The sequence below is a fragment of the Patella vulgata genome, chromosome 4 (genome assembly GCF_932274485.2).
Source record: "Patella vulgata chromosome 4, xgPatVulg1.2, whole genome shotgun sequence".
Lineage (NCBI taxonomy): Eukaryota > Metazoa > Mollusca > Gastropoda > Patellidae > Patella > Patella vulgata.
This window is the reverse complement of record NC_065882.2, coordinates 26558518-26580197: the sequence shown is the minus strand read 5'-3', so window position 1 is coordinate 26580197 and position 21680 is coordinate 26558518. Positions and strand designations below refer to the sequence as shown.

The 21680-nt window shown below is 33.9% G+C and overlaps 1 protein-coding gene across 2 annotated transcripts in view; it reads right to left on the bottom strand.

The window, feature by feature from the left end:
• Positions 1 to 21680, bottom strand: part of LOC126818331 (phosphatidylinositol 3-kinase regulatory subunit gamma) — a 112909-nt gene that overhangs the window by 34822 nt on the left and 56407 nt on the right. Inside the window, exon 4 of one of the 2 annotated variants that reach the window (XM_050545670.2) lies at positions 6601 to 6663. The exons of the other annotated variant lie outside the window; for it this stretch is intronic. Coding sequence (XP_050401627.1) covers positions 6601 to 6663 — 63 coding nt within the window. The remainder of the gene's footprint in view (positions 1 to 6600; positions 6664 to 21680) is intronic. 2 annotated transcript variants of the gene reach the window in all.

Sequence of the window (21680 nt, the reverse complement as noted above, 5' to 3'; positions counted from 1 at the left end):
AAATTTTCAATATATTCTTCTTTCATCATCTATTTTTGAACTGTTATAGCAAGAATGGCCAACTCTCTATTAAAATCTCCCATAATGTATCTTTAAAAGAGTGTCATCCCAAGAAAAAGAAGAATACCAAGCGTATTCAACCTGTTCCTTGTAAATTGCAATAAATAATTGCAATAAATGCTTGTTACGAATATTGTTGTACCAGTATGCACAAGTACAAGTAAAAGATTATGTTTGAGTTTATTATTAATGTTTTATGGTAGAATTATTCTATTTGTTATAGAATAGACAACCAGGACAGTCCTTCATCTGGATAATTCTACTGTGTCCTTGAACTCCATGACAATAATCAATAATTTGCACACTGGTCATTTACTAGGGTCATATCTCTTTATTAATCAGCTGACCAATACAAAATAATCAATAATACATTCCATGTTCTGTCATTAAATCTCTTTTAAAAACAATTTATTCTCTATAAATAAATTAATCAAAGCCAATGGGCTATCTTATATCAAATAGGATTGTCAGTAACTGGACAAATGGTTTCCTTCATTAATCTAGTTCAATAACATTGACTACAATATATAATATTATGGTCATGGTTATTAAAACAGATTAATGAAGGAAACACAGATATATTTTACTGTTTCCATTGAAAATTAAAGAAAATATTAAAAGATGAATCAGGCTTTGTAATAGCTCCATTGCCAACTGACTTCAATTTTCAATGAGATATCTTGGTCTAATAGACCTTTAATCTGGATAATACTTAAAAAGTAATATGATACAGGTTAATTCGGAACAGGTTGGAGTGTCTCCACTGATAATTTTACTCTTGCCCAAAGAAACTTACAAAACATGTTTGCCAAATGTTTAGCCTTGGCTTGAAGATACCCATGGACATAAGACAGTCACTCATGTCTCATTTCATCAATTATTTGCAACTACAGTAAACCTCACATAAGTCGGATTCGTATAAGTCGGATCTTCGCTCACTCGGATAAAATCGTTTGGACCCTTTGATCCTGCACGTTTTTCTTCGCTCAACTCAGATCAAAATGTTTGGTCCATTTGATCTAATTCCATCTGATCGGCAGTATGTTCACAACATGCTGTTAAAAATACATTCCCCTCCGCCAAACAGCCTGGCTGACGCCATTGAAATCCAAATACAGGACAGCGCACAAATTTGCGCAACTCAACAATATAAGACGAAACAATATTGGAATCTTTGAAAAAATTGATTGTAATTGGGCGAGGCAAAGCAATAATTGACTGAAGTTTCTCAGCTTTTCAACGATTCTAATTCCCCCCCACCCCAGCTTACCTAAATTTCGTTTCGTCTCATATGGCCACCCCACATCTAGACCTCAATGGCATCCGCCAAAGCCGTTTAGTAGAAGGTCACACATTTTTAACAGCATGTTGTGTTGCACATGCTGACTCTAGCGAGGTCTTATTTTCTCACTAAAATGTTGCTTTATATTGTTCAGGCGTTCACAGAGACTGACACACGACCGTTTAGCAGTAAAAAGTTGCCCAGTAAAATTTACTTGGCACCGATTTTATTTCGACAAGGATTCAATAAGACAGTTCCTGATAGTACAGGGCGATAATGAGACCTACATTCAGAGCCGAACTAGGTCTTCGGCTAACTCGGATCTTCGTGTAACTCGGATAAAATTGGTCAGTCCATTTAGATCCGACTTATGCGAAGTTTACTGTATAAAAAAACTACCCTTCTCATATGAATATTGTGAGAAAAAAACAAATGAATAACAAGCCAACAGTGAGGCTGATGTCCCCCGCCGAAATTGCAAAATAAATAGATGACACATATTAATTAATCGCACATTTATTTTTTTCACTAAGTTTCATCACTCTCTATCAGATAGAATCAAGATTATCTTGTCCCAAACCATCGACAAATGAAATCGATTAGCTCTGCTTAGCTTCAGCTCGAAATGTTAATTATTGAACTCAGTCAAGACATTCACCTAATGAACATCTACATATACATCAAGTTTAAACATTCACCTAATAGACACCTATGCCAAGTTTGAACATTCTACCTCAATTAGAAGGAGAGTTATTGTGTTCCAAAGTTTCTACCAATCAAATTGCTTATCACTCTGCTTACCCTCAGCAAAAAATGTTCATTATCGAACTTAGTTAAGGTATTCATATAATAAATCTATACACCAAGTTTCATCAATCTCACTTAATTAGAACTAAAGTTATCGTGTCCCAAAGCATCAACCAATCAAATTGCTTATCTCTGCTTACCCTAAGCGGAAAATGCTCATCTTCGAACTCCATCAAGGCATTGACCTAATCAACACATACACCAAGTTTGAACATTCTAGCCCAATTAGGAAGAGAGTTATCGTGTCCCAAAGCATCAACCAATCAAATTGCTTATCTCTGCTTACCCTAAGTGGAAAATGCTCATCTTCGAACTCCATCAAGGCATTGACCTAATAAACACATACACCAAGTTTGAACATTCTAGCTCAATTAGGAAGAGAGTTATTGTGTCCCAAAAAGTGTGACGGACAGACAGACGGACGGACGGACGGACAGACGGACAGACAGACGGACGGACAGACAGACAGACGGACGGACGGACGGACGGACAGACGGACAGACGGACGAACCCATTTTAATAGTCCCCTGCTTTCTTCGAAAGGCGGGGGACAAAAAATATTGTATGAGTAATATAAGAATAATTGTCTGAAGAATATTCTTTTTAATAAAATTCACTTAAACAACAACACAATTTACTTCCATTAACATTATTTATAACTTGAGGACGGTCATTCATGAGGAAATTCTTTAATAAACCTCATAATTTTTACAATTTAAATGTTACTTCCCCCTTCAAATCATGTCTTAAGAATATATTCCTTACTTTTCTACAAATTGCATGCAGCTGATGTTGTATCATTTATACCAAAGTCTCATAATTGGTACATACACACATTAATTCAATGTAAAAATGAATATAATTTATACCCAGGTCTATAGCTTTATGGTTCACCTAAGATTCAACATAAACTAGATAATTTATTTACAAAAACAATATATAATTGATAAGAATTACCGTTTTTTTGTTATATATATTGGCAGTTTATCTATACACCCAAAACCTTTTTGATAGAAAGTTAAAATAGAGGGACATCTACCTCTGTTGAACTCCTAATAGGTGTTATGGGTGGTCATTGAACTGACCACTGGTCTATGTACTGACCTGTGTATGTACTATTGGGAGCTGTTATAAAAAATAAAATCAGCTGGAGGCCGAACCTACTAACACTGATGGATTACGAGAATTGGGGGTCAATGAAAGGCCAGTAGGTTTGTAGACTGGAAATCTCTCTACTCCCTTCAGATGTTTAGAAGGGCGTGGTTGCAAGTAGATTTATGTGATTTGAACTCTGATATAGAAGATTCTGCTTTTAGTTTTTGTGTGTTTTTTTTTTAAATTCCTACAGTGCAATTCAATTCGTAAGACTTTTAATATATAGATAAGAAGCGAAAGTTTTCAAAATCAAAAATCTTTAACCAATTTAAAAAATATTTGGTGTATCAATTTACCTAAAATTAAGAAATCAACCTGTGGGTTAAATACATTTTTTTAATATGTGATAATATAATCAATAAATAAAAATCCATATATATATATTTAACAGGTCATTTCTGACAGGTCATTTTGGGATATCAAACATTCCCATTTCATCTTAAAGTCACTTAAAATACAGGATTTAAAATGTGATTATTAAACAATGCACATTGATATCTAAATCTACCAATATTTGATATGTATTGTGGCATATGATATTAAGAAGAAGTAACAAAGTTAACGATTGAAAGAGTTTAAGGGGAATACCTGGAGTGTGTTTTTTTTATTATATGGTAAAAATATTTCAATATGGATACACCTACACATTTATTTCTAACTATTTATCAGGTATTAACAACAATAATAATCCATACATAGAGACTACTTATTAAGGTGAGGACATCTTTACAAAAGAAAAGACTAGAAGATCTGACCAATTATTATCTGCCTACAACTTGAATCAAATACTACATCAAGAGCCTGTTAAGACATTATCAATATGCAATGTATTCAATTCACATTGCAAGCTTATCAAAAATTGATAAATTTGGTCAATAAATCTATTTTCTTCCATTGTCCAAATTTTAATTCTTCTTTATGTGAAGACAATTTGCTCAAGACCTGAACATGTGAGCCACACCAAATGGCACTCTTCAAGAACTTGTAAATGGAAGGTTGAACTTTTGAACCCCTTACTAAAAGCAGTGTTCTTGACTACATACATGTTTAATATGTAGAACATGGCCTGTCTATTGATCTTGTATTTATTTGACTGTAAGGTGTTCATTGTGGTAATGGTTGCTAAGGTGGTAGTATGGGAAAATGTTGGCTAGTTTAGTTTGCCTATAGGTCATATACTGGTCAGTAGATGGGCAGGTCAAACAGTCAGTCAGAATTCCATTAATACAGAATCAATACTTGGGTCATAATGATACTTATAGTAATCAAATACTACTACACATGGTATTAGTAGATTCATCAAAACCAAACATAGGTTTCCAGAAAATGAAATATAAGCCCACAGCATCTATATTAGTATGTGCAGCATTAACTGCATCACACATAAATAAATCACAACAAGTCCCCTACTGCCCCCAATAAATTTTACAAGAGGCTTATACTGCGAATACATAATTCAAATACATATAGACAGAATAAATTCTGTCAAACAAGATTTTCTCTGAATTGGTCTGTAACTCTAATATGTAAAACAGTGTACTAAATTTCCCTTCTGGGAACAGAATTTTCACTGATTATAAGTCAGCAATGGGCCATAATTCAGTCAAAATTTAATTGAATTCTGAGGAAACACAACCTTGTTTTTAACAGCAGTGTACCAACCTTTAATGAAATACCTCAAAGTTTATCCTAAAATAATTCTGAAAAAAATAATGGAATTCCAGCAAACAGGAACTTAATCAGTGTACCAAATTTCAATCAATTATGAGAAAGTTAAAAATGCCAGAAGGATGGAGAGAAATCCTAGTTTTTCTACTCTAGGCGTTTTTACTGTATTTGATCGCACATTGCAACTTAGTATTGTACTTGGTTGGGGTATTAATAAATATTTATCTCTGTGTATTTATAATACTTAACTTATCTCATCTAGACAATGATATAAACTACTTTAGATAAGAAGATAAGATATTACATTATCTACATCAGATTAGATAATTATCGATTTGACCAAATGAAGGCAAAGTTTAAAGATGTGACCAAAACATCAAATAATAAAAAAATTCAAGGCCAGAATGATGACATTACCTCCCTTGCAAATTGTGATTTCTAACTGATGAAAGTAGATTTTTCTATTGCACCAGTGATTAATTGCGGAGTATTTGTATCACAGTAGAGTGGAAGGGTGATAACCTATAGAAGGCTTGGGGTCAGCCATCAGTTGGTCAGCAACCAGACTTAAACTAATGAACTGTTAGAGTAAACATTGAAAGAAGGTAATTATGGAGATTGAGCCAAGTGTCAGATGAATATAAGTAGAATAAAACTGACAGGTAAAGCTAAACTTGTCTTATATAAATTACATTCTCTACATACAGGTTGTACTACTGGAATCTCTATAATCTACCTTAAACCCTACCATAGTCACCGCAGCCATTCTAATAAAATGTATATACGTTTATCCACTAAATTGTCTAATGTATAGCTTAAAGGGACAATAACACTCTTGCTGGCTTGACAGCTCCAGAAAATAAAAAAAAGCCTTATTCTAAGTACTAGATGTGTTAGTGTCCTACCTGTTGTGTAAATTATCCATTAAATCCTATTTTACTTGTCCAGATGGGTCAAAAATATTTTTAAATCCAAGTCACATTTGAAAAGCTTATGCCAGGCTTTTCAAATCATTTAGTTGAATTTTTCCAATTTTTTAAATTAGGTGTGTTAAGATATAATTTGTATCATCAATTAATTGGAATATTGTAAAATAGTACAATTTGTTGACCAGAATAAAGATTTTGACATATTATTCAGTTACAACAAAAGTGGTATTGAGCCTTTAACAGTACCAGCCATTACTGGTCTATCAGACAATGATGAATGAAGAACAACTTCACAATAAAACAAAGACAAAATAATAAAAGCTTATAATCTGAAGTGGATCGGGGGGGGGGGGGGGGGCTATAACACTGAGCGACATAAAGTTCATGTTATATTATGATTGTTGTTGATATTGTTATTAAATTTTTGTGAACCTTAGAGACAGCCGCTATAACACTGAGCAACCAGATCTGCCTATTAAATTAGAATTGATAATCATGTCACCCTGTTTTCCCTATCTTGGGGAAAGAGCTCTTTAGAGTCTACACTACTGACACAGGATTACATACCAGCTCACAACTGTCAAAATTGTATACAATGTTTTCATTCAAACAATTTTCCGAAATTTTGGCTAAAATTATTTCAAAATGTGTGGTTTCAGTATATCTTTAAAATTGGGAATAAGAATTATTTGTACTTACAGTCACCACATAATACTGGTTTGATAGTGTATGTTTCTACCCAACGATGTGGTCGTGGGGGTCCTGAATAATAGAAGAGGTAATACCATAAATATCTACTTTTAGAAAAAAAAAACAGGAGCAAGTACTGTATCTTTTTAAATAATAATGTTTGTGAGATAAGTCTGCCACAAATCTTATAGAATTTTATGACAAGAAGAATCATACAAGGTTATATATAATAACATGTTACAGACTAGACAATTATATATAGGATAATAATATTAGTTTGGCAACCAATCGTTATACATCCCAAGCAGCTATATTATATGGTCATTAATTAGAATAATTTACAATGTATTTGTTTGAAAGCTACAGAGAGGGAGGGAAATGGGGTTTAACGTTCATTCGACGTCATTTAGAGACTAACATATTGTTCAATTTTATTTCAATAATCCGCTTGCGCATAGGGACCTTTAGCAGTGGGAGGAAACAATTAAACTGTTAATTCAGTTTTAAGTTAGGTCTTTAAAAATAAAGCAATTACAGTCTCACCCACAAATTTGGCAGCGATTTACTGAATGAACAGATTGATTGCTCTAAAATAAAGATAGGTTGCCACACAACAAAACACATGCCAAGGGCAGCTATACCACCTCTGCAGTAATCAAGGGTTGTCACATATTTATTCTGTTGTAGATAATGGCATAATTTACAAGACAAGACACAGATATCAATTTTAAGCAGATCAGATGATAATGTTTGTTGTTTGAGAATTCACAAGGTTCTACTAAGTGAAACAAGGGCCATAACTATAACCCCAGAAGTTATTTTTAATGTAAATTGTTGAAATCAAAAGGCTTCTCCGATTTACTAATTTAAATAATGCACATAAATTTCAAACAGATCGTAGTAGAATTTGCCATAGTGGAATGAAACATGGTAGAGATTAATATTGTTTGTGAGTTTAAAACAGTTACAGGCCTTACATTGGAGGCAAAAGATAATTAACATTTAAAAAAATCCATGTAGATTCAAATCCAAATGATTTTTTAAATGCATATCAGAAATATGTAGAGAACTCTTGTAAATTCCAAAGTACAATAAAAATCTAATCTCAATGATATTCTATTAAATCCTGTTCAACCTCTCATAGGACATAGCCAAATTCAAATGGAGGCAGACCACCATTAAATTTCACCATCTCAGTACCCACAAATTGTAGTTTGTCTATTTATAGCAATTCTCTTTCTGTCTATTTTCTCCCCTTTTCCATCCCATTTTTGTTGATTTTTTTGTATAGAATGGTATAGAGGGTTTGAATTAACACATTCTGCCCCCTTTTGGTAAATAATTTCATGATTAAGAGGCAGAAGGATGGTTACGGTGATATGTACGCAAATAGTTACATGTTTTTGATGGTCAACCTCATACAAATTTTGGTGCAAAGACATGACCATTTGTTTCTCTGTCTGTAGTGACAAGCATTCAGCCCAACGAAAATTTGGGGAAAAGTTGGAACCGGGCAAAGAGGCCAGAATTAACATTGAAGTCAATGGGGAAATTAATGGTGGTATGCTTCCAAATGAAGACTTCATTTATCTCAAACTATCATGGATCGGGTTCCATGTTTACAAACTAAATAAATTTCATAGATAGAAAAGAAGTAAGTTGGAACCTTTCATATATGGATTCTCTAGATTCATTTTATGGGTACCCCTCTTTTATACAGAAATTTCGATATAAGAATTGTGCTGCTGTCCAGGCAAAATTTCCTTCATAGCACACTGTATGGCGTATGCCCGTCTTCATTAGCCCAGTTCGGAGCAGAACAGTAGGACGTGAAACCCCATTTCATTTATACGGAAATCCCACTCTGATTGATCAATTAAAATATCAGAGCTGACAAGTATTCTCGCTTATTTTCTTACTTGTTTCATGTTAAAACTGGATAAAAAATAAAAGTAAAATAATGAAATTATAAAATTGGGCCTTTGTATTTACGAGAAAAATATGACCCTAACCAAGGGTTGATATGTGAAATAACCCAAGGCCAGAGGCCGTGGGTTATTTCACATATCGACCGAGGGTATTAGGGTAATATTTGTCTTACACACCGACATCAATGTTAAATCTATCCTAAATGATTTCATCTAATATAAGACAATGGTTTAGCCCATATCGGTTAAAGTTGCACGTGCATTACACATTTTAGTAACCATGTGTTCACAAACTGGCATTCATTTTGTACAACGTTGTCAATCGATTCGGACGACAAACTGATCCGAGCAAGTCAGTTTGTAGAAAATATGGTTGAAAAAGAAAACGTAGATTCTGACAAAGAATTATTTAAAGCTAGTCAAAGTACAGAATTTATGCAGAAAATATTTAACAAGGATTTAAGGTACTCGATATTTTGGATTGGGAGATACAAATGATAAACGCTTTTCAATTTCCAGTGACAAGTCGTCAGTGAATGTGCCAACAATACCGTGCCCATAAATACTTTACGCAGAAATCAGTGGGCTGTAAACTTTTTTAAAAGTTGGTCAGTCTGGCGTGATAATAAACACGATCGTGAGCGAAAACTCCTGTGTGCGCTGGAAGATATGAGGATATAAGATCTTATTTTTTGGATGTCTAGATTCGTCTCGGAAGTAAGCAAAATAGTTATGGGAATAGTTTTAGATTTACAGATTAGGAATAAAACTGATATGGATATACTACATAATCCAGAATTTGGTCAGATGAAGAAACTAAGTAATATGGGCCTGGCAAATTTTGTCTTCCAAATCGTTTGACAACATTGTACAAAAAAGTGAATAAAATGTTAAAAGAATTTGTGTCATTGCAGAGTGATGTAAACCTGTTGTGATGTCATCAGAGAGTGATACGTTTTATAACATGCATGGGAGATCAAAGGAAATAACATCCCAAGGTGTGTAAATACATATATTGTCGTGTGTCTGGTCTTGAGATGGAAGGGTTTGTAACATCTCCACCTTTGCCTTCTCATGATCCACTATAGTCGCTTATGTTGGATATTTTTAGGAGAGTAATTTTAACTTATGGTGAGCTTTTTGCAGATGGCCTGAGATTGTTGAATGTAAAGGTTTTTGTTAAATTGTTAGTCATCTGTATTGCTGTAAATCATGACATGTTAGAATCATAACTGCATTTTTCAGATTATAGATATACATATCACATCATAAATCAAACTAAGTATGATGGTTAAATAGTACAAAAAAAAGAAAACATTAGCCTATATAATATACCTCTTCATAAATATATTAAACAAGTAACTCCCCTTCCATACATTTCAACTCATTTATTCTTAACATAGAACCTTCTTACGGCATTCTCGTTAAAAGAAAATAGACTTCCAATCTCTTTGAATACGGTGCTATATTAATGGAGGCTTTGTTGAGAAGGTGGTTCAATAAAATAAGTCTGGAGTGACGTGTATCTGCTATTTACGTTGTGTAATTGGGTTCTATTAAAAACCAAGCTCTGAGACGTAAGTCTACGTGCACTCGTCTACTGAGCAAATGACGTAACGATCTACTTTCATTGCATAGAAACCAGGGCCCTGTTTCACAAAAACTTAAATCTCCTTAAAATCGTCTTAAACTAAAATTCCATCCTAACTTAAGATAGATGCGTTTCACAAAACGATTTTAAGCATTTTAGATAAAATCTACTAAAATAATATTGTAAGTTAAAATTCTATCTTAACTTAAAATAGTGGCGTTTCATAAAGCTATTTTAGGGACAATTTTAACTAAAATCAATTTTAACTTAGGACAGCCATCACCCTCTCCTAACTTAAAATCACGACATTAACAAACATTGATTAGAGCTACGTTGTGGGATCTATTGTGACATATGGATATATTTGGAATGATGATAATATTGCCAATGGCCCGGGTTGTATAATTTAAACATACTATCATTCACAAAAATAATTCTCATTCATTTTTTTTTTTTCATTGCATGGGAAATATATAGCTGCGGCCCACCTGTTTATTTTATTGTAAGGCAATATAAGCAATTAGATGACGCCCCAAATTAAAACCTCAAGAACAAAAAAAACCCTCAAAACTCTTTGTTACTGTTTTATATATTACCATGATTCAAGTATAAATAATATTATTTTCAAATTATTAAAAGTTTAAAATGAGAGAGAGAGAGAGAGAGAGAGAGAGAGAGAGAGAGAGGAAGGCTTTTCGGGACTAACACATGGTTCAATTTTATTTGAATAATTTGCTTGGGCGTAGGGGTCTTTAGTAGTGTGAGGACACCGGGGGTCCCGGAGAAAACCCAAGAGGTTGGACGTACAACCGGGGAATCGAAACCCTGTCAGTCCTATAATACTAGATACGCCATGTGCAAAGTAAATGAAATGAAAATGAAATGAAATGGGGTTTAACGTCCTACTGTTCTGCTCCTATACTGGGCTAATGAAGACGGGCATACGCCATACAGTGTGCTATGAGGGAAATTTTGCCATGGCAGCGGCACTATCGCCTACCCATATATTGAATTCCAACTGCCAGGGGATCTTTTACGTGCATTCCAATATATACACGGGACCTTGGTTTTTCGTCTCATCCGAAGGACTAGACAGCTGTCTTTGTCAGGCCCTCCGTCCTGCATCATTGACAAGGGGGGAAGTATGCAAAGTATTTATGGCTTTGGAGTTATGATGATTTATAGGAGCCAAGGGTATTTTATATTGGGAATAGATAGGCATTATCCAATAAGGAGTGTGGCACTTTGGCATTTTCAAATTATTATTGAAAGGGGCCATGGGACTGACATTTCAAATCTAGGCATTGCCGGAACATTGGTTATTTCGTGAATTAATTTAAAAGTTATTAAATACTTTTAAAAATCGACAATAGTTTAGTCTAGATTAATCGTTTGAGTCAGAAATATCACATGTTTGTGATAATTTCTCAGTAGTTTCTGTTATCCAAAATACCATAAAACCACGAAATTCAAGCGATTTAGTTTATCGATAGGCCTACGCATTATTTCCATTGAAGCCTGCGAATAAATCAAATGCCAAGGTCACGAAAGCGACATGCAAGTTCAAGGCCAACCAACTGATACATTTCAAAACAAAAAACACGCAATAAACGTATTTATTTCATCTCTCTGCGATTGACTGACCATGTGCAGACATTGTTAGAACGTATGCAACCCCCCTCATTGGTATTGTAACGGTTAGTTCAACCTGGCAACAGTTTTCAGTTCCGAAGCGTGTACGCTCACACCCTATGTCGTGACCTCACCAGAATTGTGCACTGCGCGAGCACAAGCAATTTTAACTAAAATCTATTAAAATTGCATTTTAAGTTAAATCAATCTTCGTGAAACGCTTAAAATTTAATTTTGATTTTAGTTAAAATCTATTTTAATGATTTTAGTTTAAGTTTTTGTGAAACAGGGCCCAAACTTGCTCATTAGCCACCCTCCCCCAAAGATTACCATTCAGAATAGAAGCAGCTGTTTATTCTATATCTATAGTTTACGTTTATAAAATTTAAGTCATTTTGGCAGGCTGATTAAAGTTAGGTTTTATATATGTTTACTCTATCTCTACTTGACCTAATTATAGGTTGCCAGGCAATGAAACATATGCCCACAGCAACTAAGTCGTCCAGCAGTCAACAAGGCTTATTGCAAAGTTTTTCTTTTGTCAGTAATGAAAACATTACAACACATTAAAATCTGATTACTAGTAACAACCTATCAAGTAATTATCAGAAATCATTAGAATTTGTTTGGCTTCTAGTTCTGCCTTAAATTAATATTTAGTATATAAAACATTTAATATCAATGGCCATAACTCTGGAAGTAATTATCCGAAATCACTGAAAATCAATAGGATGCTTCGTCTCATCGTCTCATTTGAAAGTGATCATGGGCTGTAAAGCAGTGTTTACACAATGCAACCAATCAATACAACCGTTAGATGCAACGGACGCATCCAACTAACTCATCAGACAAATGGTTGGATCAAGAGCTTGTTGTATGGATAGGATATTTTCATCCTACGGACTAATGCAATAGCCAATCAAATTGTGTTATATTAGACAATATCATACAGTGTACAACTGACTTGGCAACCAGAATTCCTTCTAATATTTATTAAACATACCTTCTTCTGTCGCTTTAAGTACTTTGACATTCTCTAAAATGGACCTAAACCAATCTGCGACTGAATTAAAATATCTAATAACTCTATATATGAAGCATGGACTTTGTGGAACCTGCTGCATCCAAACTACACAAAGACGGGATGAGAAATGTTGCCCTGAGGTCTACTGCAGCCATTTTATTTAGTTACTAAGAAGGAACAACTATTCCCATACAACGAATAGAACCATTGTATCATGTAAACAGCTGTACGATATGTTGCACCGGACCATTGTATGGATTGGTTGTATTGTGTGAACGCTGCTTTAATCTAACAGTAATTATTGGCAATCGTTGACAATTAATAGCGTTCTTCATCTCAGAACCTTAAACAATGTGTATAAATTGCAAGACAATCAGATATTAACTTTAGCCCCTAGAACGTCCACAAGATTTTTCAAAGAGATAAAGGGCCATAACTCTAGCAGTAATTATCAGAAATTTTTTAAAATCACTAGGCTTCTTTTTCATGACCATTAACACTGTGTATAAATTTAAAGTCAGTCGGATATTAAAGATACATTATGTAAGATTTAGATTAAGAGCTTGCCATTCTTACTATAATAGGTCGAAAATAGGTAATGCAAAATGAATTCATTGAAAATTTCATTCATTCAAATTGCTCCATTGCGAGTGAAATAAACTTTAGCCTGTAGAGCATCCCCAAGATTAAGTTCCATAACTCTGGAAGTAATTTTCAAAAATTGTTGAAAATCAAGGCTTCTTCGTCTCATGACCTTCGACACTGTGTATAAATTTAAAGTTAATCAAATATTAACTTTAACCTCTACACCGGACCGACTGACAGACAGGGGTGGCGACAATATTCGCCCACATTTCAATGTAGGCATATAAAAAAACAAAATTTTATAGTGCATGTTCACTGATTTGCAGATTTAATCAAAACAGGTGATAAACAAAATTCTTCAAAATCATTTGAAAAGCTTCGATTATCAAGACATTTGATTGGCCAACTTATCAAGGCCGAATATTTCTGTGCGTGTGCCACAGCGACTTCGTGAGTAAGATGTGCTAGCCAACCTGGATGTTCTGTGTTCGATGCCAGTGTTGGCCAAAACAGCTTGTCACCGTGCAGGTAAAAGATCACTTGGCTGTTGGAATTCTATACAAGAGTAGGTCGTAGTGCCAGTGTATAGCATATGCCCTTCTCCATTAGCTCAGTCGGAGCAGATTGGTAGGACCCCATTTCATATTCTTTACTTAAACATGTTTTTGTGTTAATGGAATGACATCAAAATAAAACAGATTGAACATAACATTTGATTTTAATTAAGATTGGCCATTTCTGAAAATAAATCATACACCTTTAACATCTTGATAAATTGGATCGTTTTGATTATTGTACCCTAGTAACATTTTAGGGCTACATAAATTATAGATTAATACGCTTAAAACTGAGTGATACAGCTATATTGTACAAACAACCTTTGTATTTGTGGATACTTGAGGTGACTGAAGTATCACCAATAATCTATTTACATGAATGAAATTTATTGGAAAAATTAATAATTTTGTTATTTCTTTGTGAATGAGATGATGGGAGGCTAATTAAACAATTAGTTTCAAGTTTAAAATAGAATACAATAATGAGAATTATACAACACTGACACTCTGTCCAATATTATGCATTGATTTCCGATTCCATTCAACAGGACAGTGACCTAATCTTTTATTAGTGGAAATACGTAAGGAGATCAAATCTGAAGCCTTCAACAAGTTTCTTGTATAAAGATTTTCATGTTAATTATGTCCTCAAGATGAAAATTATGCTATATATAGAACTGTGTGTCCAATCAATGTAGAATCATGAACATACTTTAAGGAGACAAAATGATGATAAAGATGAAAGGAATCAATGTTTTTGCTCCATTAATACCTAATACTATATTCAAGTTGTTTTACGACAAGATCAAAATATTAACAAGAAATAGATATACCATATAAAAATAAATGAAAGTGAAGTAGAAAGGTCCTCTACTTCACAACCTGGAGATTATCTAGCATTGGTATTTTAATTTTGTTTTCTTAAATATTAAATAATCTGAGTACATATTAGAGAGCGTGGATTAAGCTGTGATAATTTTGATATTTTATCGAAAAATGCAAATGACGTATTGTTAATTTCAATGACTGTTACTGTATTATAGTATGATGATGAGATCATGTGTTGTTATATGTAGCAATCGCAATTGCTTTAATTTTATTTTGGAGTTGTGGCAATAGTCAACTTTTGCACATCCCATTTCCTCCTTAGACAGTTTTCTGCTATCTGCTTTATTACACGTAAAATACAGCTTCTGGTATTCTGTTTCAATATTTTAATGAAATGCAATGTAATTTCCGAGACTGCTAGTTTAAAATCCATTAAACACCAACAACAAAATTTACATAGGGGAGAGTTCAAGCAGATAACTTTTTAAACAAGCCAACAGTGTGGCTGATGTCCCTCGCCGAAATCCCCCCAAAAATAGATGACACATATTAATTCATAGCACATTTATTTTTTTCAAAAGTCTCAAGCAATCAAGCTGATTATCAACTATACACTAAGTTTCATCACACTCTTATCAGATAGAATCAAAGTTATCTTGTCCCAAAGCATCGACCAATGAAATTGCTTAGCTCTGCTTAGCTTTAGCTCGAAATGTTAATCCCTGAACTGAACATCTTCATCAAGTTTAAACATTTTACCTCAAGCATAGTTGTTATGTTCCAAAGTCTTGACCAATCAAAATGCTTATTGCTCCTTAGCCTAAGCAGACAATTCTCATCATCGAACTAAGTCAAGGTATTGATATAATGCAAGATTAGGTTCTGATTTGCTGTTTGACTTCCATTCATGATTTAATCATGAAATGAATAATCAAAACTGTGTTTTTTATTGCACCGACTTTAATAATGATGATCGAAGCTAGGTCGAAAATTCAATCGCTAAAATCTCGGTTCAGAGTAGATCAATTTGACTGAAATTTTCCGCAAAGGCATTGACCAAGTTTCTAGCCTAATTAGAAGGAGAGTTATTGTGTCCCAAAAAGTGTGACGGGCAGACAGACAGACAGACGGACAGCCGGACAAACCCATTTTAATAATCCCCTGCTTTCTTCTGGAATACATTTTTATTAACTAATACAGTGTTGTGAAGTTTGTTGCCGGGGATACTCCTATATGATTTATCTACAACGAACGGACAGAAAGACGAACACATTTTAATAGTCCCCTGCTTTCTTCGAAAGGCGAGGGACAAAAATATGGACAATCAATTGTAGAAATTTTCTGGAATGAAGTCACATTTAAAGTACACTACTTTGTGACTTTAGCCTAGTAGCATTTCTTCTTTTAGAGTACATCAACGATTTTCTTCTTTAGGATAATTTTGTCAGTAAAGTATAAATGGTTTTGAAAAAATCAATACAGAATCATGAGTATAATTTATAAATTTAACAGAGATTCACAAACATTGTAGAAAACTACTAGGTCACACACAACCCATTAAAAAGACATAATAAAACACAGAAAAATATGTGAAAAGATAGATTCCCATGCAACAAAATATTATACACTCACAGAGGCTAAAATGTCTGAGCATTCAATAAGTTTTGTAGCCCTATGATTTAAGCAACTAAAAAGCTAAATCTGTATACCATACTCTGTGTAACATCATTTGCAAGTTAACAAGATTCTATGTAATAATCACGGGCAATAACTCTACACGTAGTTGATCAGAAATTGCTGTACACTTTATTCATTACAATAACTAAAATAAACTACATAAATTTAAACAAGTATTATGCAAGAGCTAAATCTGCCTGTTGCAGGTCCTTCTTTAGGCCTTAAGGGTCTTGAGCAGTCTAAAAAAATGCACATTTTAAAGCTAGCACTGTAATTTTTGTTGATAAGATATGACATTTTTGTTATATGGTGTGATAAACTACATATTAATCACCAAAAAAATACCGATTTTATCTATCAACTATGTTCCAAACTTCGCCCAAAAGCATGATAATAAAGGGTGCTGACGACAACAAAAGACATTTTCACAGTTATGCATGCATGGATTTGCATCAATTTTGGCACGGACAATGCTAATTGCAAGTCCAAAAAAGCTACAGGAGAATTTTTGGCTATAGGCTGTGGTTTGTCTAGTATCCATAGAAATTAGATTAGTACATGCTAAAAACAATGGACCAGAAACAATTACATTTATTTTGGAATGGACTATTATGACCAATGTCTAGGTTATGTGTTATTTTATTATTTTTTAATTCTGTTTTTAACTTCAAATCTATATTTTAATATTCAGTAATGCTTGGTTAGTCATTAGATGCAGACAACAATTAATCTGCCAATCAATTTAAATTATGGCAGACTGGCAACTAAAGTAGTTGATCTGTTAAGTTTCTTTAACTATTGTTTTATATGCCTTAAGACTTAATCCTTCAATACTTATATATGTTTATGTCAACACTTTCATAGTAACTAATTTATATAAAAGACAATTGTATGTAAGATGAATCACTTGTCTACAGTACAATTTCACCCTTGGTGGAAGTGGACATAAAACTCCAGAAACAAACGAACAAACAAGATGAATAAATTAGTGGGAGAGGCCAGCTTTGGGAACCTATATACTATTACTAGTTGGAGGACCGATTTATAGGAAGTTATAAGGTGTTTAATTGTTGCTGCTATTTATAAATTTGCTCCTGAAATAAATTGTTGAAGATTCATTCCAAGAATCTGTATTCATTTCTGATACTTAAGTCTAGCTTATGTCGTCCTACGATGCGATGCAACTGACAGCGACTGGTTTACGATCAAATGGAACTGATCAGTCGTGACTATCTGGGCGACCTCCAGTTTCCAGTCCTCTCCAGTTTTTCTGAGTCGCACATGTTCTCCTCCTATAACTGGAGACAACTAGTTGTCCCTAGTCGCAAGTGACATGAGCGCACCTATGACTGGCTTGAGTCAGCGTCTCGCTGACGTAGCCAATAAGATTCGGTTATTTAGTCACGTGGGAAAAGTGGTATGAGATCATTTTGAAGGTTATCACGTGTCAGTCATGTGATCAGTTGTGGCTCCGATTCTTCAACTGTCACCGGGCGACATGAGCGTGCTTACGACTATGATCAACTGGTTGCTGGTGGTTTGCGTCCAGTCGTGGATAAATTCAGTCATAGCGACATAAGCTGTCAGTTGCCATTAGTCTCCTTCAGTTTTATCGCGTCGTAGGGCGACATAAGCTAGGCATTAGAGAACACATGTTGACAAACTATATTTCCTGAAAGTCTTAGAGTGTTACTATTTCCACCATTAACTCTCAATGAATATATAAGTAGGCAATCTTTTAATGAAAATCTTAAAGAATATAGCTAGGCCCTATATACCGATAGTTATCTTCAGATTCATTAAAACTGAAATTCAAAACCGGAATTCAAAGACTTGGGTTTGAGTTAGTTATTTCAATATTATGCTACATTATGACCTAATCAAAACATCACTTCAAGTGTTGTTTACAAATACAATATCCACTTTCTGCCAATTCTGTCATACTGGTATCACATTCTAAGCTGTCAAAGACATAACCAAACAATAAGGATATTGCAAACTTTGGCAAATTCCATGTAAAATTCATTTCTACAAAGTACAAATTGTTCAATTTTGTAACAATACAAGGTCCGAATTCAAAAGTAATGATCAGCTGATCATAACATAAATACTGCAAATAAAATTGAAGGCAATTGAAAGACAAAGCTTTAGCACTAACAGGTTTTGAAGGGCAATAATTCTGGTAGTAATTAGTTGAAATTATTCATGGAAATAAAAATAAAGATAGGTTGCCAGGCATCTAAATATATGCCCACAGCAGCTAGGTTGTCCAAGCAGTCAACAAGAGTTGTCGCATATTTTGTATTTTGTCAGTAATGAAACATTTATAATACACTAAAATCTGATTAAGGGTAACAACTCATTAAAGTGCACATAAGATGGACGACATTGCTTTCGGTACGTATAGCCAGTGGTTGTTATATCCACTTTTCGACAAGTTTACACCAATCTGATTCAAATTAATTTGGCTATCTTCACTCAAAGTCGCAAAAAGAGACATCCCCTAAAAACGACTTTGCCAATTATCGAAAACACTCTTAATCCCCTCAGACGCCAGTGACGTCACAGTGACAGAATCCATATTCGAAATGTTTATTCCTTTATTACCAATATACAGCCGGCGTGTGTATTCATTAACGTCTGACTGATTCCCTAATCCCCTAATTAAAGGACAATATTGGTGCCAGTCATTAACTCATATGTGTTAGAGCTGGTTAAACACATTCCAAATATACTTTTAACACAGAGATCATTGCTACGATAGCTGACTAATACAGGTTTCCCGTATCGGAAGTGACGAACGCCAAAGGAAAACACGAGTCACCGCTCAATATAACTGACTGAAGCAACGAGTGATAACAGATTAACGGCCAAATTTCTGACAATTCATAAAAAGAATTGACCTCCACTAGATAAGAGAACACGAAAGAAAAACAGAAAAAGTCTGTGCATTACCGTGTTTTTATAAGGTATAGAATGAATATAAACAAGGGAATGTACGGACTATTTCTATTTTTCTCGTGTTCTCTTATCTAATGACATTCAATTACTTTATTGAATTGTCAGATATCCTCTTACAGTCCCATATAACAACTTTTGGTCTTTGAAGGAATTATTAGTGAGTAGAAATTCGGCCGTGTATCTGTTATCACTCGTCGCTTCAGTCAGTTATATAGAGCGGCAACTCATGTTTTCCTTTGGCTTCGTCACTTCTGATACAGGAAACCTGTATTACTCAGCTATCGTAGCAATGATCTCTGTGTTAAAAATATATTTGGAATGTGTTTAACCAGCTCAAACACATATGTGATAATGACTGGCACCAATATTGTCCTTTAAATAAAACAATAGACTACAGAATAAGCGATTTTAAAACTGTGTTTTAAAGTGACTTTTTGATAAGAGTCCCTCTACCAATGTGTGCAGTCCAAACGATTTGAGATACATTTCCGTCAGAAGAGTATTGTAGTTCTTATTTCCCTGAGTAAAAGAGTACAGGATTAAAAAGATATGGTCATGCAAAATGTATCATAAAAGTCAAACATGATTGAAACGCCATTTGTAAATGACGATCCATTATCAAAGTAGCCAACTGTATTTCATTTTCCTGTAGCCATCGTACGACGCCTTTCTCTTTGCATGAGGATTTGACTTCATTACTCTGAAATAAGACTGTAAAAATGAAATCCGAAAAAATAACTCAATATACATTAGAATTAACCGAACAAATAAATTCTGTTGTTAACCATCTAAATTGAATAACAGATTGAGAAGGGTCATTTAACTATCTTTGGGTATTAATAATAATATAGCAAGTGTAGTGTCGTTAATATCTGTCATTAATTAATCCGACTAAAGTTGCACAGACATTTACACCTCGATGTGGGATTAAGAATGCTGATTAGGTAATTATCTATGGGGGAAGTTTTCTACAAACATTTCTAAACACGACAACTAATCGTAGAATCGTACACTTGGTAATTGTACAAAATAATTAAGTTTTACTCATCAGTTGTTTATAATTTTTTTTTACCCAATTTTTTTTTATCAATTAGCTTTGTTACAGATGATTTTGTAATAAAGTAGCCTCGTATTATTTGTTGATTGGCATTTAAACAACATTCAATTGAATTGATATGAAATCTGAATGAATTTGAAGGATAAAAAATGGTTGTGATAAGATTAGGTTATATAGTCTAACATTGTTTAACTTCTTTATAATAAAGGTATTTTACAATTACTTTGACAGTTTAATCACTCACCAAATGGCATCAAGTATTACGGGGTTATCCAAATTACCGGTAAATGCGCTAATTGCTTGGGTCGTCTTCATTTGCCACATGGCCTATTTAAACAAAGGCACCTTAAATGGATCTACGGCATGATACAGCATTTTAAATTCACTCTAAAATATTCCAATCACAAATGTCTAATCTATAACAACACAAGACGATAATTTGGTGATTATGATTAGGCCAGTCACATGTTAATTGGACCGTCAGTACACACTTGTCAACTAGTGGTGTGTAGACAGTGATACAATGTATATTGTACTGACAGTGATATATCGTATAGATAATGTATATACTATGTGTAGTCCCTGTGACATCACCAGCCAATCAACCGGATTAAGGTCGTAATTGAAAAATTGAAAAGCGTTTTGGCGTGTTGGATACTTAAACTTTAATAGCTGAATTAATTTTAATAAGATTAGTGTGAACTTGCCTTAAACTGGATATAGTAACCATTGGCTATACGTACATGCAATTTAGATTTTTCATCTTATGTGGTCTTTAAGTAATTATCAGAAAATCGTTAGAATTTGTTTGGTTTCTTGTTCTGCCCCATGCTAACGTTTTGTATACAAAACATTTCATATCATGGAATTAGCTGCTCAAGTTATCAAAAATCATTGAAAATGAATAGTTGTTCTTCTCAAGACCTTAACAGCTATGTATTAATCTAAAGTCAATCAAATGATTACTTTGGCCTGTAGATCATTTTTTCGAAGTAATCAAAGGCCATTACTCTGGCAGTAATTATCGGAAATCCTTGAAAATATATAGGTGTCATCGTCTATGTCCGTCAACACTGTATAAATTTAAAGTCAATCGGATATTAACTCTAGCCTCTAGAGCATTGACAAGATATTTCAAAGTGATCAAGGGCCATAACTCTGGCAGTAATTATCCAAAAATGTTGAAAATCATTAGGCGTCTTCGTCTCCTGACCTTAACCACTGTATAAATTTAGAGTCAATTGAATAT